Source organism: Hemiscyllium ocellatum, chromosome 16, assembly GCF_020745735.1.
Source record: "Hemiscyllium ocellatum isolate sHemOce1 chromosome 16, sHemOce1.pat.X.cur, whole genome shotgun sequence".
NCBI classification, from domain to species: Eukaryota; Metazoa; Chordata; class Chondrichthyes; order Orectolobiformes; family Hemiscylliidae; genus Hemiscyllium; species Hemiscyllium ocellatum.
In genome coordinates, this window is record NC_083416.1 from 59,115,038 (window position 1) to 59,142,627 (window position 27,590).

Consider the following 27,590-nt stretch of genomic DNA (forward strand, 5'->3'; position numbering starts at 1 on the left):
TATTTTGATTTCACTGCTCAGTGTTAGCAATCAAGTTTCATTCAGACTGATTTATTGAAGACATAATGGCCATGTGCCTTACCAACTGGGCAGGTGCCCAAGTAGGGGAATAAACACTTGTCTCCAGCCCAGACAAATGGCATTCAGGACTTTCCCCATGAATTTTATGAGTGGCAGACAATTATGCAGCTTTTGCTGGCCCGTTCTCCTATTTAAGGATGAAAGTCTGTCGCAAGTGCCGCTGTTCCAACCAGAAAGCTGGTAGCCCAGCAGTACCACCAGGAAAATAGAATTGTCTGGTGTGGTGGAATTGAAGCTCTGCAACTTTCAGCTGGTGGAGAAAAAGAGAATCAGTGCTGGGATGCAAATTCTCATCTGGAGTAATACTGCTGTTGATGAGGCTGTTTTTCCTTGACTGAGACCCCCTTTACTTTGTAAAGCCAATTGGGTATGCCATTGGGCTGCCATTTGAGATGTGGAGAATTTTCTTCACTTAGAGCAATGTTGCCTCTAAACAGTATATCTGCCCACATATGAAGCTGCTCCAAAATTCTGCAAATGATGATCAACATAAGCATGCCAATCATCCCATTGACTTCAGTTCTGGAAGTTGCTAAACCACTCAGGACTCTGAGGCCCATTCTGCCAAATAGAAAATTAGAAAGATTGCTGTAGAAAGACTGTTAAGTCTTTAGAAATCTCTACCACGGAAAGCTCTAAATGCTTGCTCGATTATATTTTTCAATTAGATATTGACAGACTTTTAGATACTCTTGGATTCACAGTATATGGAAGGAATAGTTCAGGTTTGATCTTATTGAATGGCAGAGCAACTTTGATGGATTATTTATGTTCCCATTGGTATTCACTCTGGAATATCATTCTGTTAGTAACTTGAATAAAAGATCTCAGAGGTCAAAACAGAGCTGCCTGAAACTAGAACATATTGACTGTAAAAAAACTTTGAACTTTGCAGCTGGAGGCAATGTCTTTGAAACAATTTCACGATGAGAATTTTGGAATTATCGAAGAGTTAAAGAGGAAACAGATGTCAATTTTAAGAGGCTATAACCACACATTCAGACACGCATTTAAATAATTCTTTGTTTCAGTTTCTTTGCTTCTTGAGAGAAAAAAAAATGGACTGAGTGGACAAGGTCTGGCATAGGAACCTTACACTGCTGCCATCAATTAGAGAGAGATGATTGCTGGTGGTTTAACCTGAGGGTCACCACACCTCAGACAAGATGAGAATTTGTAAAGGAAAGTCCTGCATGGCACCCTCAGCCAGTACAGGAACTGAACCCACACTGTTGCTGTTACTCTATCACAAAGTAACTCACAAACTAAATGTGCTAATCAACCCATACTGAACAGAGCACAAAATCGGAATGATGCTTTAATACCTTACTGGTTGAATATGCAACAACAAAAAAACTCCAATAAATTTCCTTTCTTAAAACCATATTAATATTCTTGAAAGATGTTTGGGATTGGGGATGAGTTTAGCTAAGTTGACTGGATGGTTGGTTTGCAAGTTCTGTGTTATTCCAACACTGTGGGTTCAATTCCCACACTATGGTGGCCAGGTAAGACTTTAGAACTTGACTTGATATTTGGGATTTCCAAATATTCTTTAATAGATTCTAAAACTTGTCTGACTAATGATGTCAGAATCGAGGATTTTTGAAAGATATTCGCTCAGGGGAAGCAGGCATCACTGGTGGGATCTTGCCCATCCCTAGTTGCCCATGAGAAGGTAAGGCAGAGCCTTCTTTGCCCTTCTTGACCTGCTGCAGTCCATGAAAGATTCTGAAAGATTAAAACCAATGCATCAACTCTCTTTCCAGTTCCCTCTGAAAATCGTAAAATAAGATCATCAGGTCCTGGAAAGTTTTTGTGCATATTGTCCTATCCATTTCTCCAATATTTTGTCTTTACGAATATTAATTATTCTGAGTTTGGAGAATGTTGATTTCTGTCTATGGCTGTTTAAAACAGTCAGTTGTCACTGATCCTTTCGATACAAAACCAGCCTGCACTGACACTGACCACTAATAATGCTACAGAAACTGATATTGAAGTTTGATTTTTTTGGGGAAGGCCAAAATCAAAGACTTTCCTTTCCAAGCCCTAGTTTCTCACAGTGAATGTATTTGGGGGGTGGTTTCCCATCTGTCTCCAATCTGATTCCCTCATTTCACAGTCGAGTTAGTTTTGTCTTCTTTGCTTGGCCTTCCTTTTCCCTTCAAATTGTCTCTGGGCATTTACCTCTTCTTTAACTCTTCTTGGTCTGTGACAGATACCAAACCTAAGCTTTCCTAAATTTATGGGTTTGTCTGTTAACACATAGCTATCAGCCAGAATTGTTACCTATCAGAGATCCACTACTGTCTGTTCCTCAATAGAAATCCGCATTGAAAATGGTATGGAATTTTTGAACACCTCAAGGAAAATTATCTTTATACAAGATTGTGTTGGCTTCAGTTGTAAGTGTACATAGCCACTTGGCAAAAGGTAATTGCTTAAGCCATATATATACTAGATATGTCTGATCAGGTTTTTTCTTGAGGGTTTTTTTTTGCTTTTTCACCTCTGGCACTAAATGATACATACTTAAAATGTCATTTTTGTTACCCTACTGTTTGTGACATTTTCCTCAGGTAAGGAGTAAACATCATGAACTTTCCCTATCAGCTTGCTCTGCAATAGAATTGCCCAACTGGACTGAACATTTTAACTACTGTGGCAACCTTTCAAAAGAGATAAGCTATCAAGATAGCTGTTAGGTGTTTGATTCCAAAAGAACAGTGACCGCTGACTGCTTTAAACAGTCAGAGAGGGAAATCAGCATTCTCTAAACTTCGAGCATTTATTATTAGTCATGACTGGAGAAATGAACAGGACAAGGCATGAACAATTCCATTGATCATCTTCATTTCAGGGTTTTAAAAGAGGTGACATGAGAAAAGAGTGTGGATGCTTTGGTTTTAATCTTCAAAATCTTCTAGATTCTAGAATGTTCCGAGTGTATTGGAAAATTAGCCTAATATCAATGGTCAGAAAAATTTTATAATGTCATTGGATAATTTCGCGATGTTATTGAAGAATAATTTTCTTCTTTTTTCAAAAAAAAATACCTGCTCCAAGACAGTTTTTAAAAACATAATACAGAGGCACAGTTGACTAAGAGGCACCAGCAAATGGACTCATTAACATTTTGCACAAAGGTCTGAATCAGATGACTGCTGCAATTCCCTTCCTTGCTGCTAAAAGGTTGAAGGTGGAGGGGGAGGGGAGTTACCTCACAAACTTGACAGCTACTCAGCAGCAGTTCAACTGTGGGAACAGGGTTAATTGCTTTTAGAAGAGAGTTTAGCCTCTAGCGACTGTGGATTGTTCAGCAATGCCAGCTCACACATAGGAAAAGCCCAGGGTAAATCTGTGTTGAGGGTCTCAGGGAAGTGGGGGGAGGGTGCAGGAGTTGGGGGGGGGGGTAGCAAGTGGAGGGCTGGCTTCAAGAGACTGAGAGAGGGTGTGATTGACTTTGAGAATCAAGTACCTCCAGTGGGCCTGTGAACCACAGAGAACGTCCCCTTCCCACTCTATCCCACCTAATACTAGTCTTTCCAGCTGAGGCTACCAGGTTTCCCACATGGAATCCATCATTCCCCCAAAAACATGAATAAACTATCAGTGTCAGTGGGAAGAAACCCTTAGTAGATCATTAATTTGAGTTTCAATCAGCCCAAGGAATGGTAGGCCACCATCTCGGGCAGCACGATGGCACGGATGGCATGGTGGCACAGTGGTTAGCACTGCTGCCTTACAGTGCCAGAGACCTGGGTTCAACTCCCGCCTCAGACAGTGTGGAGTTTGCACATTCTCCGGTTTACTCCCACAGTCCAAACATGCTAAATTGCCCATAGTGTTAGGTGAAGGGGTAAATGTAGAGGAATGGGCCTGGTTAGATTGCTTTTCGGAGGGTTGGTGTGGACTTGTTGGGCAGAAGGGCCTGTTTCCACACTGTAAGTAATCTAATCTCCCTAGTCCTTGGTGAAATTCCAGATGGTTCAGAATTGGGTGCGTGGGCTGCAGACAGACGATCGGATGGACTTTATACATCCCCACGATGTTAAAATCTGCTATGAGAGAAGTGTGAAATCCTGTCCTGTGTTTAGTGAAATGCAGGAATTTAGTTGACTGCAATACTTCACTTTCCATTCTTTACATTCACTGGAAACTCTGACAATAAAAAATAATATTGTTCTCTTGGATTATGTGGGAATGGCTGTTTTCCAAGTTTAAGGGAGATGTGTGAATGAGTGGTAATCAAATTTGATGGGGAAGTCAAATATCAAAACTGAAGCTGTCAGAAATTTTGATTGCCAAAACAGTAAAATTTCCTCATACAGAATAGTAGGTAGTACTAGAATAATAATTCTCCCAGCTACTGCAAATGTAATTATATCAATTACAGATACCTGCTGCTGCACCCTTGGTAGTTATTACAATTCTGTAGTGGGTTTATCAGGCAGTTTCAGTCAGAAGTATTTAGAACTGTAAATTGATTTTAACTCCACTGTAATTGAAATCTGTGGATACGTGATCTGAATTATATGTTTTCATTAAAATAAAATTTCATATATCACAATGAAAGATAGAAGTCTGACTTATCTTTTTTCAGCAAATATGTAGCAAAGAGAGAGAGAAAGAAAGACAAAAAAAAAGCGAAAGTAGATTCAATCAATTTCCTCAATTAGGGAACACGATAATTCTCTGCAAATTGCCAAGTTTCAATTCTTTATGGAATTTCATCCTTACTGCCTTAGGTATACTGTCAAACAGTTGGAATGGGCATATTAGTAATATGCAAGCTTATCTATCAATCACAGAATATATTGCTGTAGATTAGTGGGCTATTTGATTATCTGGCATACACTGAGTTGGGTTATTGAATGCATACATCAGAATTCACAACTCATTCCAGAGTTTTGTGGTCAAAGATGTCATGCTATCATAAATCACCTTGTTTGGTGACATGGCATATACTGATTGTGCTGTTCCTTGATTATTATCTGCTCAGCAACAATCAGTATTAGATTAGGTTCCCTACAGTGTGGAAACAGGCCCTTCAGCCCAACCACTCCACACCGACCCTCCGAAGAGTAACCCACCCAGACCCATTTCCCTCTGGCTAATGCACCTAACACTATGGGCAATTTAGCATGGCAAATTCACCTGGCCTGCACATCTTTTGGATTGTGGGAGGAAACCGGAGCACCTGGAGGAAACCCATGCAGACACGGGGAGAATGTGCAAACTTCACACAGACAGTCACTCGAGGCTGGAATCAAACCTGGGATCCTGGTGCTGAGAGGCTGCAGTGCTAACCACTGAGCCACCATGCCACTCCTTACAAAGTGGAACAACGCATTTTCGAACCAGCTGATAGGCCCTGCTGGGATTATTTCAGGAATTATACTGTAATTATTAAACTTTTAGTACGATAACATTGTTAACACATGTAACAAAAACTGGACTTTATAAAATGATTATGTTTTAATTTAATTCAAACTAAACGGAAGCAGTCCAGAGTATGTCAATGTTCTACTACATTGGCCCAGGACAACCAATCTGACCTAATTTACTTGCAGGTATTACCATGTGATCTATTTGCCATGGAGAGAGGGGCTCTCAGCAAAATGTATTGAAAGTAAGGTGCAACTTTGAACTCCTGGAGACAGATGTGGAGGCACTTGTTGTTGCTGTGTAGAGACTCACAGAAATTTAGGATCAACAAAGAAATTTGGGAAAGAACATTTATAACAAGAGTTGCTATGAACACAGAACTCTTTCTGAGTTAATAACCTCAAAGTGCAGTGAAGCTGAATCCCTATTCAAAGAGCTTTTGATGAGTAAAGGACCAAAGAGTTTTTGTTTGATGCATTGCTACTCCAAAGTTTGTGAGAAGATTTGTAGCTCGGGTGCTCGTTGTTGTGGCATGTCAACCCAAAGGACTGGCCACACTCCCATACACCAGGTGCATTTCTGAACTGACAGCCAGACTGCTGCGACCACTAGGACTCATAACAGCACACAAACCAACAGCCACTCTCAGACAACTCACCAGGACAAAGGACCCGATATCCAGCATGAGCAAAACCAAAGTAGTGTACAAAATCCCATGCAAGAACTGCACACACTACATAGGACAAACAGGAAGACAGCTAACAACCCGCATCCATGAACCAACTAGTCACGAAATGACACGACCAGCTATCCCTAGTAGCCATACACTCAGATGACAAACAAGATGAATTCAATTGGGACAACACCACTATTATAGGGCAGGCCAAACAGAGAACAGCCAGGGAATTCCTAGAGGCATGGCACTCATCCACAAATTCTATCAATAGACACATCGACCTAGACCCTATATACCGGCCACTGCAGCGGACAGCAACTGACAACCGGAAGCGGCAGATTCAAACCACTTAAATGCCGGAGGAATCAGCACAGAAGCGCTTCACAGGAGGCTCCCAAGCACTGAAGATGTCACCTAGAAAGGGGACGAAACGTTTGCAACAAAACCTCCCAGCTCGGCGAACAGAACCACAACAATGCATTGCTACTGGAAGTCCATGAATGAATGGGACTTTGTTGAAAAGTACACTTGAAGACTTATCCATGTGAAAATGGGGAAAAAGTATCCTAAGAGGAGCTTAGGGACTTTGAACACAAAACTGCATTTCTACTGAGAATGCAGCGTCATGTCTAAATGCAGCATGGGTTTTTCAGATGTATTAAGAAGCTAATAAGGCATAACTTTGCTCTAGTTTAATATATTACTTGAGTATACATATTTTCTAACTTTAACAATGATAGGGCATTATTAATCTAATAGACCCACCACCTTCACATTTTTGGTATTGATTCATGGGGTAGATGTATCATTGGCAAGATTAGCATCTTTACGAGCCCTAATTTTTATCAAGTTAAAACTGAACAAATTGCTAGGTCACTTCAGATGGTAGGTAAGAGTCAACCATGTTGCTGATAGTCTGTGGTCACATATGGGCTAAACCAGGTAAAGCCACCAAATCTCATTTTCTAAAGGGCATAACTGAACCTAATGAGTTTTAAGAACAATCAATTTGTTTCATCAGCATGACACATGTAAGCTATTTAAAAATCTCATAATTTGATATTGTATTTGATTTATTGAGCTTAAACTCCCTGGCTACTGTGATAGGATTTAAACTTAAGTCTCCAGTACATTAGCCCATCACATTTTTAAAACTCTTTTTAGACATTTACCACATTCAAGCCCAGTGCATTTTGTGTGTCAATTCATAATTCACACTTGAAAGAGTTCACTGAGTAAATCTTATCAGGAAAAAGAGACCTATTTACATTGAGCAAAGACAATGTTAAACCAACCTTTCTGATTGGAACAGATTGAAGTTCTATTTTATACCTAATTGGATTTTAATGTAATGAATCAGAGGGTCAGGTTCAAAATGCATCTACGATCAGAATTCTAGCCAGTTCAATTAAAGTTTGTGTTCAGCTACTGACTTCTGTAATAGGAGCTATTGGGAAAGGACTATATTCATCACCATTTTTCCATGGAATTCGGAGGAGAAGCAGAATGATAGTAAAGTCATCCTACATTCTCTTTCACATCTCTTGAAGAAATACATTAACATTGAAATAGATCATTATCCATCACACAGTGTTTGAATCAAAGGGAGAGATGTGAAAGCATTAGAAGCTCAATCCATTTAAGTCACAAAATTGAACGAAGATTAATGGAAAAGGAAAGTGTATAATTGCAGAATAATTGCTCCTACTTTGGGTCTTAAGTCGAAATTCTAGCCATCAGTTAGACAAAAAACATGGAGAAGAAATTATAATCAGTTTCAATCATAACATTATGATAATTGAGGTCACTACTTCCACATTCTTATGCATTTATGACAGTGCAATATGAGAAAGTTTCATTTTTATCTGTCACAAACGTGAATTTCTAATCTGCTAAAACTACTTTGAGGAAAGGCAGAGTGAATAGTTAGCCATATTGGTAAAACTTTTCAGAGCGATGGCAACTTTACCTCGTGAACATATCTTCTGTACTTTTCCAATTTGTTGTGCAGATGGTCAGGAGGAACTGAATATAATATTCAGTTATACAATATAATATGAAATAAAACGGTGTTTAAACAACTGATGACAAGATCTGAAAAATACTTTTCTTTTTAGTGGGAAAGAAGGATGACTAATGAATTATACAGGGCACAAAATACTTTGACCAGTTAAGTAGAAGGAAAAGAAAGATTGTCCAGAGCTATTTTCTGTCTTCTGTAATCAGTACTAGACTTAAAGTTTATTAGTTACGTAAATTTAAAAGGAATGGATAATTTAGTTATTTGACTTGGTACGTTTCATTGCTATTTCATTCCTCAATTTCTCCTGTGAGAAGAGATTAGTTTGACTGGGCTTGTATTTGCTAGAGTTTAGAAGAATGAGAAGGAAGCTGATCGAAATGTACAAAGTTCGAATAGGGCTGGACAGGTTAGGTGCAGTTGGGGAATCTAGAACCAAAGAACCCAGTCTCAGGATATGGGATAAACTATTTAAGAAGGAGATGAGGAAAAATGTCTTCATTTAATGGATGGTGAGCCTGTGGAATTCTCTACCACGCAAGGCTGTGAAGGCCAAATCATTGAATATATTCAAGATCGATACGTTTTTAGATATTAAAGGCAAAAAGGGGAATGGGAAGAATGTGGAGATAATGGATCAGCCATTATCATATTGAATGGCAGAGCAGGCTCAAAGGGCCAACTTCTGTTCATAGTTTCTATATTTCTATTACCCTGCTTTTAACTGAATGTGCAGCAGCTTTAGCCTCCAGGCTTAATGAATAAATGAAGCTTTCTAAAAAGCCAAAGGATAGATCAAAAGAGAACTTTAACCGCAAGTATTACATGTAAAATAAACCCCTGTACATGTCTCACGGATGTATAAATAAAAGGTTTCTTTAGGATGGCTACGTCTGCAATCAAGTTGTTATCTTTGCTGCAAGTCTGAGGCTTATCAACTGTCAGCAGCTAGCTCTCCATTACATTAAATCCTTTAGCTGCATGCCCCACCTTTGCATTCAATCTACAACAATGGATGCTGAAAGTTAAATTTCAAAGAGAATCCCAAATCACAGAATTTTGAAAATGTAGGGAGTGTGGCAGTTCCAATAGGAAGAGCAATTCATTGATTATTAAACTTGAAGAAACAAAATTTGCTTGAAAGGGTGTGTTTTACAGATAAATACTGCTGCATCTGCCCAACAAGACAATTTCTAACTAGCTGCCTTACTATTTCTTCCTCCATAATAAATTCAAGCATCTTGCCCACTACAGAGGTTAAAGTAACCGGACTATAGTTCCCCACCTTCTGTCTATCTCCCTTTTTTAAATAGTGGCATCATATTTACTGATTTCCAATCTGCTGGAACTGCCCCAGAGTTTAGTGAACTTTGAACAATGAAGGAATTAAAAGATGCAGTGATTGCGTGGGTAAGTGGAGCTGTGTCCATGAAAAGATCAGCCAGGATCTCATTAAATGGCAGAGTAGGCTTAAAGGGTCAGATGGCCTACTCCTGCTCTTAATTTCTGTATTCTATGTTCTTATGTTTTTATGTAAGTTTGATTTGTATGTCTGAAAATGTGTTGCTGGAAAGGCGCAGCAGGTCAGGCAGCACCCAAAGAGCAGGAGAATCGTTTCAGACATGAGTCCTTCTTCAGGAATGAGAAAAGTGTGTCCAGCAGGCTAAGATAAAAGGTAGGGAGGAGGGACTTTGGGGAGGGGCGTTGGAAATGTGATAGGTGGAAGGAGGTCAAGGTGAGGGTGATAGGCCGGAGAGGGGGTGGGGGCGGAGAGGTCAGGAAGAAGATTGCAGGTTAGGAAGGTGGTGCTGAGTTCAAGGGATTTGACTGAGACAAGGTGCGGGGAGGGGAAATGAGGACACTGGAGAAATCTGAGTTCATTCCTTGTGGTTGGAGGGTTCCTAGGCGGAAGATGAGGCGCTCTTCCTCCAGCCGTCGTGATGCTATGGTCTGGCGATGGAGGAGTCCAAAGACCTGCATGTCTTTGGTGGAGTGGGAGGGGGAGTTGAAGTGTTGAGCTACGGGGTGGTTAGGTTGGTTGGTCCGGGTGTCCCAGAGGTATTCTCTGAAACGTTCCGCAAGTAGACGGTCTGTCTCCCCAGTATAGAGGAGGCCACATCGAGTGCAGCAGATGCAGTAAATGATGTTTGTGGAAGTGCAGGTGAATTTGTGGTGGATATGGAAGGATCCCTTGGGGCCTTGGAGGGAAGTAAGGGGGGAGGTTTGGGCACAAGTTTTGCATTTCTTACGGTTGCAGGGGATGGTACCAGGAGTGGAGGTTGGGTTAGTGGGGGGTGTGGACCTGACGAGAGAGTCATGGAGGGAATGGTCATTTTGGAATGCTGATAGGGGAGGGGAGGGAAATATATCCCTGGTGGTGGGGTCCATTTGGAGGTGGCGGAAATGATGACAGATGATATGATGTATATGGAGGTTGGTGGGGTGGTAGGTGAGGACCAGCGGGTTTCTGTTCTGGTGGCGATTGGAGGGGTGGGGCTCAAGGGCGGAGGAGCAGGAAGTGGAGGAGATGCAGTGGAGGGCATCGTCGATCACGTCTGGGGGAAAATTGCAGTCTTTGAAGAAGGAGGCCATCTGGGTTGTACGGTATTGGAACTGGTCCTCCTGGGAGCAGATGCGGCGGAGACGAAGGAATTGGGAATATAGGATGGCGGTTTTACAGGGGGCAGGGTGGGAGGAGGTGTAGTCTAGGTAGCTGTGGGAGTCAGTCGGTTTATAGTAAATGTCCATGTTGATTCGTTGTACTTCTGCCAATACAAAAATATCTGACACCTTTATTATTCAGAGCGTTGAGTTTAGGAGTTGGGAAGTCAAGTTGTGGCTGTACAGGACTTTGGTTAGGCCACTTTTGGAATATTACGTGCAGTTCTGGTCTCCCTCCTATTGGAAAGTTGTTGTGAAACTTGAAAGGGTTCAGAAAAGATTTACAAAGATGTTGATGGGTTTGGAATGTCTGAATTATAAGGAGAGACTGTATAGGCTGGGGCTGTTTTCCCTGGAGGGTCAGAGGCTAAGGAGTGACCTAATAGAGGTTTTTTTAACCCATGAAGTGCATGGGTAGGATAAATAGATAATGTCTTTTTCCTGGGTGGGGGAATCCAGAACGAGAGGGCATAAGTTTAGGGTGAGAGGGTAAAGTTTTAAAAGGGACATAAGGGACAACCTTTTCACATAGAGGGTGGTACGCTCGTGGAATGAGCTGCCAGAGGAAGTGGTGGAGGCTGGTATAATTACAATATTTGAAAGGCATTTGGATAAGTATCTGAAAAGGAAGGGTTTAGAGGGATATGGGCCAAGTGCTGGCAAATGGGACTAGATTAGGATATTTGTTTGGCATGGACGAGTTGGACCGAAGGGTCTGTTTCTGTGCTGTGCATCTATCGGACTCTATGACTCTAACTCAAAAACCCCTAAGAAAGCAAAGTGGACTCCACAAATCTTATTGGTTCATATTTTCTTCCAGAAGAGCCTTTAAAATAGTTGTGTCATTTGTTAGATTTGCCCTTACACATTTAAGTTTTCATCTTTTTTAATAGCACGATCCTGAAAGTGTGACTTGATACGAGTGCAACATAGAAAACAGGGCATCCTAAAATTTGAGTAAACAGGATGAAACCAAATGTGTACTTCCTTAACCAGTCAGATTAATAGATCATGAAATAAACAATAGATGGATTGACAAGGATTTGTGAATAATGGACACTGAAGTTGAAGTCAAATCAAGGGGATGTTTGTGAGGGACATCATACCGAGTAGCACACTGAGTCATCAAGCCGTCCTGTAGCATGTGCTAGCTGGCTGGGTAGCAAATATATTGAATGTTCATTTAGCAGTACACACACAATTATAGTCCAGGGGTTTCAAACAAACATCATCTACTTAGGAGGCTCATAGTCAAGAGATCTGTCCTAATACAGTCCAGCAGGTGTTCAACAGTCAGTCATGAAGGGCCTGCAAAATCAGTCAGGGGAATTACGTATTGTCTGTTGGTGAGCTGCATACACGGCAGTCAGTGGTCGAACCAGATATATCCAGGGGCTGCTCGTCAATGTCACTCAGACGTTGAGCCACTATCCATTTGATCATTCAGGAGCGTTCATGACTATCGGACTTGCATGAGCTGAAGTGGAATATGGATGGCTAATCCCCCATCAGCTGCATTTAGCAAATATTACAAATCAATAGGTTAATGACAGACTTTCTTTGTATGTAATTTCATTTCTTAATCAAATAATGTTCATATTCTGAATATAAACACTAACAATCTACCATGAACAGTAAGCACTCTTATGTAAGTCAGAAGGTTATAGATCTGCATTCCCTCCCACTTAAATAAACATAAATGACCCAATGGCATTATTTTGTAGAAGGGTAGAACAGTCTTTCCTTATGGTGCACTTAAATCAAAATATTATAGATACAGATTTTCTGATTAGTATCACATTTTTGTGGGATTTTCTTTGCACATATTATTTGCCATGTTTCCTAGATTACAACAGATTACATTTTACAGCCACTTTATTCATTCTAAAGTGCTTAGGGCATTTGGTGGTCAGGAAAGGTGCCTCAAAAATTCAAGTTTTTTTCTTTCTCTTTAAAGGGGACATAATAGAAAAGTAAAACAAAATATAAAGGGGCAACATTTTCACACAGAGGATGGTACGTGTATGCAATGTGCTGCCAGAGGAAGTGGTGGAGGTTGGTACAATTGCAACATTTAAGAAGCATTTGGATGAGTTAATGAATAGGAAGGGTTTGGAGGGATATGGGCCAGTGGGACTAGATTGGGTTGGGATATCTGGTCAGCATGGATGGGTTGGACCAAAGGGTCTGTTTCTATGCTGTACATCTCTCTGACTATGACTCTATACAGATATAGAATAATATTATTTTTAAAAGATTCTAATTACAATATCTAAGAGAACAAGACTTCACTATTATAACTTAATTTTCAGAATCATAAAGATTGATTGAGTAATTAACACATTGCATTAACACTTAATTTTGGTAAGAATGTGATTAGTTTTACACATGGTAAAGAGTTAGGCTCTTGAATGTACTTTCTGGATTTATGGTGGAGGCAGATTCAGTTAAGACATTCAAGAGGACATGGGATAATTCTTTTAAAAAGGCAAGGAAAAAGATAGGATATCAGCACTGAGTTCAAAAGCTTAAAGAGGCAGTAGCAGCATGATGAGTTGAATAGCCTGCTTCTGCCCTGTAACAGTTCTGTGAATCTGTGAATCTAAACCATGGCTACATATTCCGGATCTCTTGTAGGCCAACCTGCCACAAGTGCATGGCAATTTATGTGTTTGTAAATTTGCCTGTAGCTTTAAAATCAATTTGAGTCCTCTCCTGTCTAGAAAACCTTATTACTTGCAAAGGGCACGATCTCATCGGCATGGTTACCTTCTAATATTTCAAGTACGACTCTTCATTCTTGATAAAGAGCTTATGCTGCTCTCCTGCTTCTCGGATGCTGCCTGACCAGCTGTGCTTTTCCAGTGCCACACGTTTTGACTCTCATAAATGTCTACTAATTGAACAATGGAGTGTCTCACAAAAACACAATTCTGTTTGTTTCTTAATGTTATTTTAAAATGATATAATTTTTAAATTTCAGCAGGATTTACTGGACTACAATGAGATCACCTCTCAGTTCCATGAGCACTGAGGCCACACCTGTACTGCTGCCTGGAACGGGAATAGCTCACTCAGCACAGATTCTCACTGAACAAATTCATAGGAACTCTAATCAAAAGTACTGATTCTTATAAGACTTAGATCATAAAAATGCTGAGGATGGAAGAACAATAAAACAGATACTTACTATTGGGCTGTTGAATGCCACCTTCTGGGTTGAGAAACTATCACAATTCATCCCAGATTGCTGACCATACTTCTGTTGCGAATGTATGCCTTGCGAATGTTGCATTGACATTATACTCTTTTGCTTTGGATGGGGCATGGTACTCTGAATGTTGGTTACATCATCTGTGCTCTGCAAAAGTGGCCTTTCTTCATCAAAAGAGACCAGTCCCCTCTGTGTAGATAATCGCCTTGCTAAGTGAAAAGACAGGATGAAAATAATTTTGAAGTATTACAGTTAAACAGTGGACAGTTCAGTTTAATTAAACACTAAAGACTGGAATGAGTGGAGTAATAAATTAGTACATTGAGACCTGTCTAATTCAGGGGACTGGGATGAATGTATTCTCCATTTCCTATTTCCTTATGTGAACCACATTTGGATAAGTTTTAATGTGGTTAACAATGTCTTGGCTGAACTGTACAAATTTGTCACAATATGAGCCACATTAGCACCAAATTGGAAATGCCCCTTTAACATATGTTGACTGAAGCATGAACTAAAATATGCAATACCAGTAAAGCAATGGGGACACCAACTTATCACAGATTTGGAAGGAGGGAGAAATGCTAGCTCATTTGTCTGCAAATTATTCTAAATGATGCATACCACTATTAAAAACCTATATACATTATGGCATCATCACTAAAATTGGCTTAATATATCAAAATATATCAGCGAATCATGAGCAGTCTACTTTATCGTGAACTATTTGCAACCCATTTAATTTCCTGAGGAACAGAGATTAAATTTAAAAAGAACATGTACTTTTAATCTCTGTTCTAGTTCATTGATTATGTTGATGATTACATGGCTGTAATCCTCACTATTTTCAGCATGTCGAAACTCTGTGCCGAAGATGGTGCAACGACGGAAGGCCATTCTGTTTTCAGTGAGGGTTCCTGTCTTATCGGAGAAGATATACTGGATCTGACCAAGGTCCTCAGTGATATTCAGAGCACGACACTGCACACGGGTGTTGGTACTTTCGTCGTACAGATCAATATCATTGTGTATGAAGAATATTTGACCCAACTTTACAACCTCAATGGAAACATATAAAGAAATAGGGATAAAGACCTGCCAATAGAAACAAAATAAATAAGGCCAGAATTTTTACTTTTGAAATAAAGGGAACATTATGAAATAGTCAATGTGAATAATCTGTGTATGAAGGTAATACAATCACATATTTTTAAATTTATTTTAAGATTTTTACCTTATGGTATCTCCAGAATTCACAGTTGAGGTAACACTCTGGTCTCCCACTCAATTCTCATTTGACATTTAGTATTGTTCTGAAATCTGCCTAGATCTCACAAGATTCTGCTTGTAGTTGAAGAAGAAAGGCAATAACCTTGGAAAGCTTACTTCACCTTGCTTATTGCTCTATGCATTCCTAACCCCTTTCTCCATCAGGCATGAACCTGATAGTTTAGCATGCTAATTTTATTTGCTCACTATATACTAAACTGTACATCATTTGTTCACATTACACTCATCATAAATATATTTGCAGTGCAGGCAATAAGGCATGTCTTCAGAATTTATAGTCAGACTCTTATTTTCAACAGAGCCATTCAGCAGAGCAAGATGTGCAAGTAATGATGGTTACTATGTTAACAAGTAACATTTACTGTTGTCAGATTGCCTGGATGATGCTGATACCAGCACACACTTCAATAACTTCCTAACTAAAACCAAAGCATTAGAAAGTAGAGAAAATGATGATGTAACTCTACAATATATTTTCTATAACCAGAAGCATAAATCTTCATTGCCTGTTTGAGGCAAGGTCCTCAGCCCTACAGCATATAGTGTAAAAAAAACTACTCTATTTATTAATGCATTCTCTATCAATTTAAATCTGATTTTATATTAGCTAACTGAGATAAATGCTTGAATTAAAATTGATGTTTTAGTTACACATTGCAATCATGCAACTAACATAATCAGCAACATAACAAAATACATAGGTATTTTGAATCTTAAGAAAATGCTTGTTTGAGAACCTTTATGATTAAATGTCCCTGAACATGATGTCAAGGATGTAAACAGATGCAGGCAATATGATAGTGATTGATCTGATTTACCTGTAATAGTATCACCATTGTCAGGAACATGTAACACCCAGATACAGCAGCTGACATGAAGCTGCCATTGCTGTCTGGAGGTTCAAATGGAGGCCACGAAGGGAAGGTTCCAACCCAAATACTGTGGCCTGTGGATAAAATATGAAAAAAAAACTGTTACAGAAAACCAGTATCTAAACAAATGGCATTGATTTTCCTATGAAAGAAATGAAGTACACAAAAACAAAAATGGCACAGTGCATCCACAATCACTTTGAGGATGAAAATAAACAAGTCATAATGTATGCTGTCAATATTACCTTTTTCATGGTCTACATTCTCTGTTGCATTTTCATAAGACCAGCCTCTGCACTGCCAAAGTGTTCAATCAAAGTAATCTGCTGCCATGGTTTCCTTTCTACTTCAAATCAAATTCCTTCAGTGTGAAGATATATCTGGCGAATGAGATGCATTCACCCTCATATCAGTCCTCAGTGTCAGGGTAAATACAGTAATTCTTCCTGACACTGGAAGCAAAGTGTCAGATTTAATTTCCTTTAAAGAAGGTTCATCTGTAATTTTTGAACATTGGAATCAAATGTTGGGAAATTTATCCTGTTTAATATGTTTTTTGAGTCTCCATAATCAAACAGGCAAAATTTATTCACTGCAGTCGGTTTTAACTTAATAAAACCCATCTGGATGACCATTCAAACAGCATCCACTCTGCAAAATGGCATAGCCTGATCTTTGAACATTGAACTTATGAACTATCTCAGAATTTATTGAATTAGTGTAGTAGCAAATTATGCTTAGTTCCAAAGGACAACCTAAGATATGGAGACTTTACATTCTTCCACTGTATATAAACATACGTCTATAAATGTGGAATGGTTCGAGAATCTGCTTCACTGGAAACAAGCAGGCCAGTTAATTTCAGCAGTGTCGATATTGGTAATTGTATAAAAGGCAATAAAAGAAATGAAAACATATAGACAATAAAAGATGCAGACAAATGAGAATGCCTTGCCGTGATAAAATAAGAATTATACAGCAAATAATTTATTTCATATTTTAATCCAACTCTGTAAAGGAACTACCTATGTTAGAAATTCATGTACAAATTTTACATGGCCATGAGAAATTTTGCTGGAACACACACTAAACACAACAACTTGGATTTGCACATATCTGTTAATGAAATAAGACATCAGTGTTTTATAGAGAAATCATTCAACAAAATGTGGTACTGAACCATTTAAGGAGACAATGGGTTCAGTGACCAAAACCTGATCAAAGAGTGAGATTTTAAGAACTGTCTTATAAGGTAGGATGGCCGGCATTGGAGGTTACCAGAACTGGACACCTGCACAATGTGGGTGACACCAACTCAGTCTTCAGGTTCTGAGATGCTGTGCCATTGGAGAGATGACATGGGTGTCGAAGGACACAGTGGTGTAGAGGTAATAGAAAAGAGTAAAAAATTATCAAAGAAAACTTGAATTTCTGGATTCTGTACCAGATGAGGCAAAGCAACTAGTATAGGCCTCTGTCAGTGCTTTAGTGAGGTAAATGGACGACAGATCAGAACTCAGATATGAATTTACACGGTACCTGAATGCCCAAAATGTCTTGAAAAACCCACATTTTCCAGTATAAAGCTAGATGCTTGATTACTCTACTTAAAGGAAGAAAAAGAGGCAGGGATCTACAGAGGTTTAGGGAGAGAATTCCAGAGCTTCCAACTCAGGCAATAGGCAGCATGGCAACCAATGGTAAAATGATTGAAATTGGGGATGTAAAGAAAACCAGAATTAGGGGAGCACAAATGTCATAAAGTTGTGGAGCTAGAGATTACAGAGTCAGCCAGAAAATAGCAGGGATACCACAAACTTGGTGCTTTCATATTAGGAAGGTAAGCCACAGAGAGGTTTAAAAACAAAGGTGATAAGTTCAAAATCGAAGCTTTGTTTAAACAGATGCCAGTCCAGAAATGCAGGGAAAGGAATAGTGGGTGATTGGAACTTGGAGAGAGTTAGGACACAGTGAATGATAAACATGATTACTCATTGTAGTAAATGATTTATTCAATCAATTGCTACAATTTAAATTTTAACAGAGCATTTTTGCTTGCACAATTTCAGTTATAACAGTAAAGTTGAACATTTCTACTCTTACACATCTTACCCAAGGCTCCAAGAAAACACATAATCACCATGAGAACAACAGAGCAGAGGACATTGGTGTTCATTCTCCTCTCCAATTTACTCCGTTTGTAGCGAGGTCCATTATTATTAAGCATTGCCTTGGTTTCATGACCTAAAAATATGTAATTGAAAAATTGCTACGACCCATTATACATTTCAGTACATAATCCACTTGCAATCTGCATACTGAATGTTATTTTAAGATTTCAGAATTGTCCAAACCTATAAGTCTTAGTTAATTCTGTCAATCATTCACAGCATTTGGCTTTGGTATCTCTGTATTGTTTCCATAGCCTTCAAAGGAGTTTTTCATTCTTTCAGTACTGAAGGGCCATCCATTGCCTCTCTGGTGTTGGTAGTGCACCCACCTTCATTAATGGGATAGTAAGCCACCCTCTGTCACTGAATAACCATTTTCTTCACAATACAGTTGCATATCAGATGATGGCATGGGGGTGACGAGGGGTTGGTGGGAGGTATTGGACCAGAAATATTCTCAACACTGGGGTTCCAAGCAAAAAAACAACTTTATCCCCAAACATCAACTTCCAATGACTTACTCATAAAATCCCTCTCAAGGTGTGGGTGCAATGGCAAGATTGTAAATCTTTTCTGAAGCCTTTCAAATTTCACAACAGGTTTCCTAAAGCTTTCCAAATGTGGCCAGATGGATCTCAGTCTATTTTAGAGGACAGGCACCAACAGGTTGGTGTAAAAGTAGAGTTGCGTAGATGGGATTGTGGAAGGAAATTAAGTTTCTTTCCCTTAAGAATAATAACGAGCCAGTCATGTTTCTTCAATAATCTTTCAGCTTTATGATCACTCTCATAAAAGCTTTTAATTTCCAGATTTATTTACATTTTCAAAATAATTTTTATTGTGACAAATTTTTGGGGAGGTAGATTAAATTTATTACTTCTGAAGTTCAATTCTCAAACTGTTACAGTGGGATTTGAAATCTTTCTCCCTGATTTAATATTTTGCACATCCCAAGCTTGAAAAGCCCCATACGGAAGAAAATATTTTTTTGATTTAGTAATTTCTGATTTAGTAATTTTTCAATAAGAATCTGCCAAGACTTGTTCAAATTTACATTTTTGGACGAGATCCTTTACTGCTGCCACAGTAGTCTCCCTTCACTTTGTTTATTGGTGATCCCACCTCTTGCTTATGAGGGATCACCAATAGCAGAAAAACTTCATAGGAATAATGAATAACATACTACAGACCTGCATATATAACTATTCCCACAATAACTTTAGTGTTCCGGATAGTGCATCCTCGAAGTAAGAGGCTGTCTTTATTGAAGCCGATCTTATTTTCAGGATTTTCCCTGAAAAACAAAACCACCCACAATTAATTTATTTTAACCATCCTTTATGTCCTTCTTAAAATTCACCTCAAACTGAAGCGAAAGGTCAACTGTGAAACTTCAGCTCAGAGAAAACCTCACAGTTTCAAAAAGCATGTTTTGTTTAGATCCACCTCTTGAATTTAGCCTATTAATTTTATCTAATCTATGTACTCAATTTATGCCATACTAACATAGTAGCTAATGCAAATCTCTCCACCAACTTATTTTAATTGGACAATTACCCAGTGGCAATAATATGATGGCTTTAAGAATCTCAAGTCCATAAATTTATAGGGGTGAATACAAACACACCATGAAGATTCAATCAATGTTCCTCTCTCTGAGGAGAAGATACCTAGCTTCTTAGAACTCATAGCAGCTCAGTTGAAAACAGGAATTCACTGTCTGCAGAATTCCAGAAACAAATCTGCATCCTATTGATCACTATTGAGAATGTATTAACCAGTAAAAGTCAAAACTCAGAAAAGTAACCTCACTAAACTCAGGATCCTCTCAGACTCATCACTGACCTTTGCAAAAATGTGATTAGATTATTAAATTCTGTATCATGCTCACGAATGTTAAAACACTCGCAATATGATTAAGGTTAGGGTTGGGGTTAGTATTAGTAACAAAGCATTAATTTGTTAAAATAAAGCTAAGTCATAGACCAGCAAAAGTATTGATGCAACACAAGCAATTTCCTACTTACATAATGCCCTCAAATTTGTTGAGATCATTGTTGGGGTTTTCACAGGTTATAGTGCAGTTGAAGGTCTCTGGTTCAAAACTCGAATGCTGGAAAACAGTCAACATGGCAACCAAGTATAGTCTTATGAATGACAGATTTTGTAAAAATCACAGTATGCTTTATGAACAGCAACATGATTTAATGGTAAAGTAACAGATTAATTTCTAAATTGCTCAGTTGGAAACAGTGAGATCAATTTACATTTTCACCAAGCTGTTTTTCTGCCAAGAGGTTTTAATATCTCAGGTAAGGTTGGCACGTTATGAATATCATAATCACGTATTTGTAAAAAACAAATCTTAGGTGTTGTCTGAGCAACTTCATACAAAATGTTTATGCTAATGTTTCCTTTGAACAGCAAGTCAAACAAACGAAGGAAAACACCATCTTACAGGATTTGTAAACCCTTTAACTGCAAGTCTTTGTTTGAGGTTTGTTTCTCCATCGAGGTTAAAAGTCTCAATGTGACAGATTCCATTTTGTTCTGATGAGTGCAATAGGAGCATATCAGCTGGGATTATTTCATTGCATGAGAGCTGCACAAAGTCACCCACTTGAACATCTTTCCAGCATTTTTTAACATACTGCTGCTGTTTCCTGGAGAAGAAAACATTTATGTAGTCACATGCATGTTCAAAATAACTTCTTTCCACATTATTAATTTTGTTTTATTTGTATAGACTCAGATTTTTCACTGTGCATCAGAATGAGAGGACCAAAAAATATTTTTACATTAGAGGAATACTGCTGACTACAAATGAATACTGTTTTCACATTCAATGCTTGTGTATGAAGCACAACTCTGGAACCAAGAGTTTTAATGTCCACATGCACTTGGAGCTACAAACTAATTGGAAAGTAAATGTGAAAATATGAAGTGGATATTTCTCCTTCTTGCCAGTTCAGTCGCCACAAGGTAAATCTTACAATAACAAATGGCAAAGATCTCATTCTGCTTTTAACTTAATCAGTTCAACAAGACACCCATGCAATCAACTAACTCCATTCAATGTACATTTCTGATTGATCCTGTTCAATCAGTTTCCTGTCACATGGGTAACGATAAAATGATCCCTTCTGTCAATGCAACAAAAGAGAATAGCCAAAGAAAGACAGAGAACTGTGAGATGCTGGAAATCAGAAGCAGAAACAGAAAATGCTGGAAAGACTCAGCAAATCTGGCAGAATCTATGGAGAGAAAGCAGAATTGACATTTGGGACCAATGTCTGTTCTTCAGACCTGGGAAAAGATTGCTATACATGCTGAGGAGGAAAGGAGTAAGTGATAGATGGAGATGGAGCCCAGAGAGAGAGAGAAAAACAGTTGGGCAGTGTCATGGACTAGGCCAGACCACTCAAAGCATTCTTAAGCAGGCAGCCCAGACCATAACTTTGCAATTTGTTTTGATAAGTGTACAGTGAAAATTATGCAGAGTTAGGTAGCTAGATTGACTACTAGAATTTAAAACAGAGAAAAATTTATTCACAAAATGACACAACGAAACACAAAGAACAGAATAAAGAACCCCTACAGAATTCAGTCTATCCAAAACAGACTTGATTATGCTGTTCCAAATATACACAAAAGTTCCAATAAGCAAACCCACTTAAAAACCAGTACAAATGGAACACATGCTTACAGGTTGAAATTAGAAGGAGAGAGAGAGTTTCCACACAGCTCCCTGTTGAACTCCCAACCAGTTCTGGATTGAACTAAATGCTCAGCTAGAGAGCTAACCACTCCACTTTCATTCTACAGATCACTTCTAAAGCATGACCACTCTGGCCTGAAGTCTCATCTATTTATATATAAACAAAAGACCTCTCAAAATTCTTTTCATCTCTGTACCAAACCAGCCTGATCAGAGCCTGGCCTGGTTTATTACCCCTCTGAAAAAAAATCAAGGAACAGCTTTAAGAAAAAAAGAAAAGGACTAGCTTTGTGACAGCAGACAAAAGAATGGGTAAAGGATAGTGTGGGAGAATGAATAGCTGTTTTTGGGGACCATTAGTGGCTGATAATTTGTGGTAGCAGGCCATGTGATGACGAGGTCTGGTGTGTGGGGGTTGGGATAAGGATATGGGAGAAGGTGCTCCAGCCTTAAAATTGTTGAACTAGATAAAGAGGAATCTTGATTATCCAAACGAGATGGTGGGCAGTATTTTGTTCAGATCAATGATTATTTGGTTAATTAATACAATGACTCTCCTCTGGGCTCCGAGTTTTCTGAAGTTTCCTTTGTCTTCTCTCTGCCTGCCCTTGCTCCCTCTCTCTTTCTCCGGGATTGTTTCTGAGTAGATACAAACTTGTGTGTAAGGGATCTGCAGCATTACTAAAGCCTTTCACCCCCACTGCTTCATTTCAATGGGATTGACAGAGTGAAAACTTGCTATGTCCGCGCCCCGTTCAGGAGACTAGGCAGCAGCACACTTCGCAGTGTGCCCTCATCCCCGCAATGGAGACAGCAGCCGGACTGGACACCAACAACAAGACTGTTGCTGCCTTTGGAGGGGTGAGTCTCAAAATAGCGTATATAAACACACACACACACACAAAACACACCATGTAGACCTCCTGGGAAAGCGTGGGGAGAGAGAGAGGTCGGGTGCTCAGTCATTTGGAGACAGTGCCTGGACTCCCACCAGTGTCCAGGACTGTTCTCGGCAGCACTTCAGTAAGCCGAATTCACTTTTAATCGTTGTAAGCAAAAGGCGCAATCAGTGTTGGAAACACCTCTTTGATGTAATGTTTCCATTGGGAACTTGAGATCTTCTTTGGATCATCCGAAATTCGGATAATTGATATTTGGATAATCGAGGTTCCTCTGTATTGAGTCCAGAAGGTTGCAGGGTTCCCAAGTGGAAAATGAGGTGCTATTTTTCCAGATTGTGATGAGCTTCACTGAAGCACTGCAGCAAGCCCCAGACAGAGATTTTGGCCAGGTCAACCAATCTCTGTTTCATCTCCCCAGCGTAGAGGGGACCAGATTGTGAGCAGCAAATATAGTAAACTAGATTGAGTGAAGTGCTCTAAGTTATAAATTTTGGAGTGAAACTCTATGAACCAGGCCAATAATAATTACTGTGACTTTAAGCAAGAGTCAGATGATAGGAAAATGATCTAATTAGAGAAGGAAGCAAACTAATTAACAAATAAACAATTTTAAATGTAAGTAAGGTGCAGATGCTGGACATCCGAAGTAACACAGAAAGTGCAAGAAAACTCAGCAGGTTTGGTATCATCTGTGGGGAGAGAAGCAAAGTTAACATTTTCAGTCCAATTTGACTCTTCTTTGGGAACAGCCTTCAGCATTCAATTAGTTCAACTGGAAGCAGTTTGTCTTGAACTCAATAGATTGTGGATTCAACTCCATTACTAATGCAACTACAATAAGCTCCTCAGTTGCTGTCAGTTTAGATGTTGGAATTTCTGCAACTTATACCAGATCACTGCTGAACTGGAGTGCTCTTTTTTATATAAGTTTTACGTTGCAGCTGGAAATATTCTGCTGCTATCTGGACAAACCTCCTTAAAGTAGCCTCGCAAATGCAGACGAGGCAGAGCCCCTGGACTGGTTTGGTACCAAAGAGACACTGACAGGAATTTGGTAAAATCATGGCAGGGCCTTTTCTGTATGCTTCCTATCAGCAAGCTTTCAATGCTGACGTAGCTAACTTGGATGACTTGAAATGACTTTTTTCCACCCTGTTTTTGTTTGATCTTTCAGGCCTTTCTACATACCAGAACATTTCTGGTATGCCAGGGTGGAGCTCATCACTCAATTCAAGTTCAGCTCCTGTGGTGCCATAGGTACTAGCTGCTGGATTATACTCAGGGTTTTCCTCTCTCTGGTCCAATTTTTGAGAAGCCTCAAAGTCTTTCACCTGCTCATCTCTGTTGCTGCTGTGCTTTTCTTATGCTTTTTCTTGCTGGTTAACATTGCTTTTGTGGGTTGGTTCACTACTCAACCCCATGTATAAATGTCACTGGCAGCATCTGGATGCTTAGTAAGATGGTGACTGGACACAATGTTACTGCAACCCCCATGTCATCTCTCTCCACAAGAATCTCAATGAGTCTCTCTCTCACTGCAACCCCCAGGTCATCGCCATCTCTCTCCACAAGAATCTCAATGAGTCTCTCTCACTGCAACCCCCAGGTCATCGCCATCTCTCTCCACAAGAATCTCAATGAGTCTCTCTCACTGCAACCCCCAGGTCATCTCCTCTTATCATCTTCATCCCTACCCCCATCCACCCATTGTACTCTTTGCTACCTTCTCCCTACCCCAACCCCCTCCCATTTATCTCTCCACCCTGGAGGCTCCCTGCCTTCATTCCTGATGAAGGGCTTTTGTCTGAAACGTCGATTTTCCTGCTCCTTGGATGCTGCCTGACCTGTTGTGCTGTTCTAGCACCACTCTAATCTAGACTCTGATTTCCAGCATCTGCAGTCCTCATTTTTGCCAACAATATTACTGCAAATAAGTAACATTCATTATAAACTATATAAAGAGGCACAGTACTTTCCAGTGCTTTCTTCCTTCAGGTCTTCATCCATCATGATTTGACATCATAGTGAAACCATGGATAATACAGTCTAGCTGTTGGCATAGAGGTTATTACTCCACATACCTCTCTGATATAAACTCCAGAGCCCTCACAAGCAGTAACCCAGAAACCTGTGCAGCTTTGCAGCATTAGCTCCATTATACTTGTACAGCGAATGTAACCATTGTTTTCAGCTTCATAACCTCTAATTATGTTCTTAACTGAAGTTAAACAATTCTCATGTTAAAGTCATTGGGGAACACACTCACCATCAATAAACCAATGTGAATCAGTTTGTTTTACACAGTGACAGATTCATGGAATCCTTCTGTTGCCTTAAAATAGTTGCCAAACTGAGGCAGTCTGCTCTCAAGGGGGCAAAAAAAAAGGTATGAAATAACAGGGGAGTTCTCCAGATGTTTTGGAAAACATTTACTTCTCCATTGACATCAAACAAAATAAGAATACATTGTCATTTAATATCACTGCTGTTAGTGAGCCTCTGCTGCACTTACATTTAGAAACGTGGCAACCAGCATTATACAGGGACTACATTTGATTGGCTACAAAGTACCTTGAACACCTGAGGGCATGAATAGATGCCATATTAAAGGAAATTTCTTATCTTTTAAAGACTGGTTTTCTTTATTGGAAAATTATTGTGCCTGTAATTTTTACATCATAACATTGTCTATAATATTTCATAATTTGATGGTTTTTAGTTAATTTCACAAGAGCATCAAGCTTGACTGGAATCACATTAGAAAGAAAAGTAACAACATAGGATTATTTTTAATTTACAAGGTGTCTCCAGAGTCTCCAGAGAGAGTTGGGATATATATGTCAGCATACAGCTACAAGGAAATGATTTGATGAAAACTATTAATTTTCAACATCTTTGACTGATCTGACATTGCTTTATTCAGCAGTTGCACTAATTATAGAAAGACAAATTAGACTGTCAGGATTGCTTTTGTTGTTCAAATGCATAAATGTCATATTGGCAGGATGTTGTCAATATAGCTTTGACGGCCAGTCAATATTGCCTTCATATCCATACGCATTTCGTTGTCTAATGAAATTGATGCATGTTAAAGTCTAGAGTTTTCATCAGTTATATAAAGGAAAAGCACATTTTGTTCGCATCCTTTCACCAAATAACACAGTGGACTTGCAGCTAATCAAATTCATTAGGATATTTGCTGATCTGAAAATTCAATTGTTTAGTTTGCTAAATAAATGACAGCATCATCATACAACAGCAAGCTGAGTTAATGCAGCATATCGTGGTGGGAAGCAAAATAACTGGGCCAACTTAAACATGAAAGACACGCTACATCAGTCTCCTGGCAACGAAAAAACATCAGCCAAGTAAGAGCTGGGAAGGAATGATGTGGAAATTTGTAACTTGCAGCAACGGAATGTCAATTCACAATCACAGAACTGTTCTGGCACAGCAGGGCATCATTCAGCCCATCAATACGTGGACCAGCTCTGCAAAGAGCATCATTGTCTATTATCAATTGCTGAATTTATCCCTGCACACTATTTCTGTCCAAATGATCACCCAATACCCTCTTGAATGCCTCAAATGAACCTACCTGCACCACACTTCCAGGCAGTGCATTCTATACTCTAACTACTCACTGCGTGAAATTATTTTTGCTCACTTCATTCTTGCTGCTTGTACACATCACTTTAAATTTATGCCTTCTCCCTCTTGTTTCTTTTGCAAGCAGGAACAGGTTCTCTATCCAATTTGTCCAATGTGCTCAAATTAAAAGGGAGAAATGAGGAAATGCTTGATCTGTGAATGCTGTAGCCTAGATTTTGGGTTATAATCGTGGTGAAATTGTAGGTGGCCACTGTTATTATTCATTGAAACTGGCAGCAAAATTTGGCATTCATACATGTGCAGTTCAAAGGCGAACTCCAGATGTCATTGTTGGTAATTTCCATTCTTCCATGGTGTGTACTGGAGACGTCTTCACAATTGGAACCTTAGGAGTCACTTGATAAGGCCTGAACTCCTACCTTTTACACTTTTAATAACACTAGAAAGCAATAAATGAGGTACAATTTTGCCTTTACAGGCTTACTAAGTCATAATTACTATGGAACAACTCTAGCTCTGAAATTAAATTTAACTGTGGAATATCAAGATTTTTTATTTGGATTAAAACATTTAAAGATTTTAAAAATATTTTATCAAGTCAATCACATTTCAGCGATCACCATAACCTCATGTGCAGGTGCCATCACAGATAATCCTTGTATTTTGTTTCTTTTGGATGACGGAGAAAATCTGTCACCATGATTGACTGCTTGGTCTGCTTAAAGACATCACTGTTAATAAATGTTTGAGATCTCTAATTGCTGATGTTGGAACAAAATTAAGATTAGAAAGGAATGGAAATCATGTCACACTACTTGATTTTTGTGTCAACTTTCTTTGAGGTCAGCTACAGATGATAAAATCCTGCCCTTTTACGTTTTCCAATCACAGCAGTAATACTTTTAATCAAGCATTTATTAAGAGGAAAAGAACGTTCAGTCAATCAAGTTAAGATGGACAGATGAAGTGAACCCAATCTCAA

At 39.2% G+C, this 27,590-nt stretch overlaps 1 protein-coding gene across 3 annotated transcripts in view; it reads right to left on the bottom strand.

Moving 5' to 3' along the window:
• The window catches only part of atp10b (ATPase phospholipid transporting 10B), a 253,403-nt gene that overhangs the window by 48,205 nt on the left and 177,608 nt on the right, over positions 1 to 27,590 (bottom strand). For all 3 annotated transcript variants that reach the window (XM_060836863.1, XM_060836864.1, XM_060836865.1), the window contains exons 4-10: positions 20,835 to 21,039; positions 20,404 to 20,489; positions 19,567 to 19,670; positions 18,318 to 18,449; positions 16,152 to 16,279; positions 14,886 to 15,138; positions 14,020 to 14,252 (exon numbers count right to left, since the gene is read on the bottom strand). In XM_060836863.1, the coding sequence (XP_060692846.1) occupies positions 14,020 to 14,252; positions 14,886 to 15,138; positions 16,152 to 16,279; positions 18,318 to 18,449; positions 19,567 to 19,670; positions 20,404 to 20,489; positions 20,835 to 21,039 (1,141 nt within the window). The remainder of the gene's footprint in view (positions 1 to 14,019; positions 14,253 to 14,885; positions 15,139 to 16,151; positions 16,280 to 18,317; positions 18,450 to 19,566; positions 19,671 to 20,403; positions 20,490 to 20,834; positions 21,040 to 27,590) is intronic.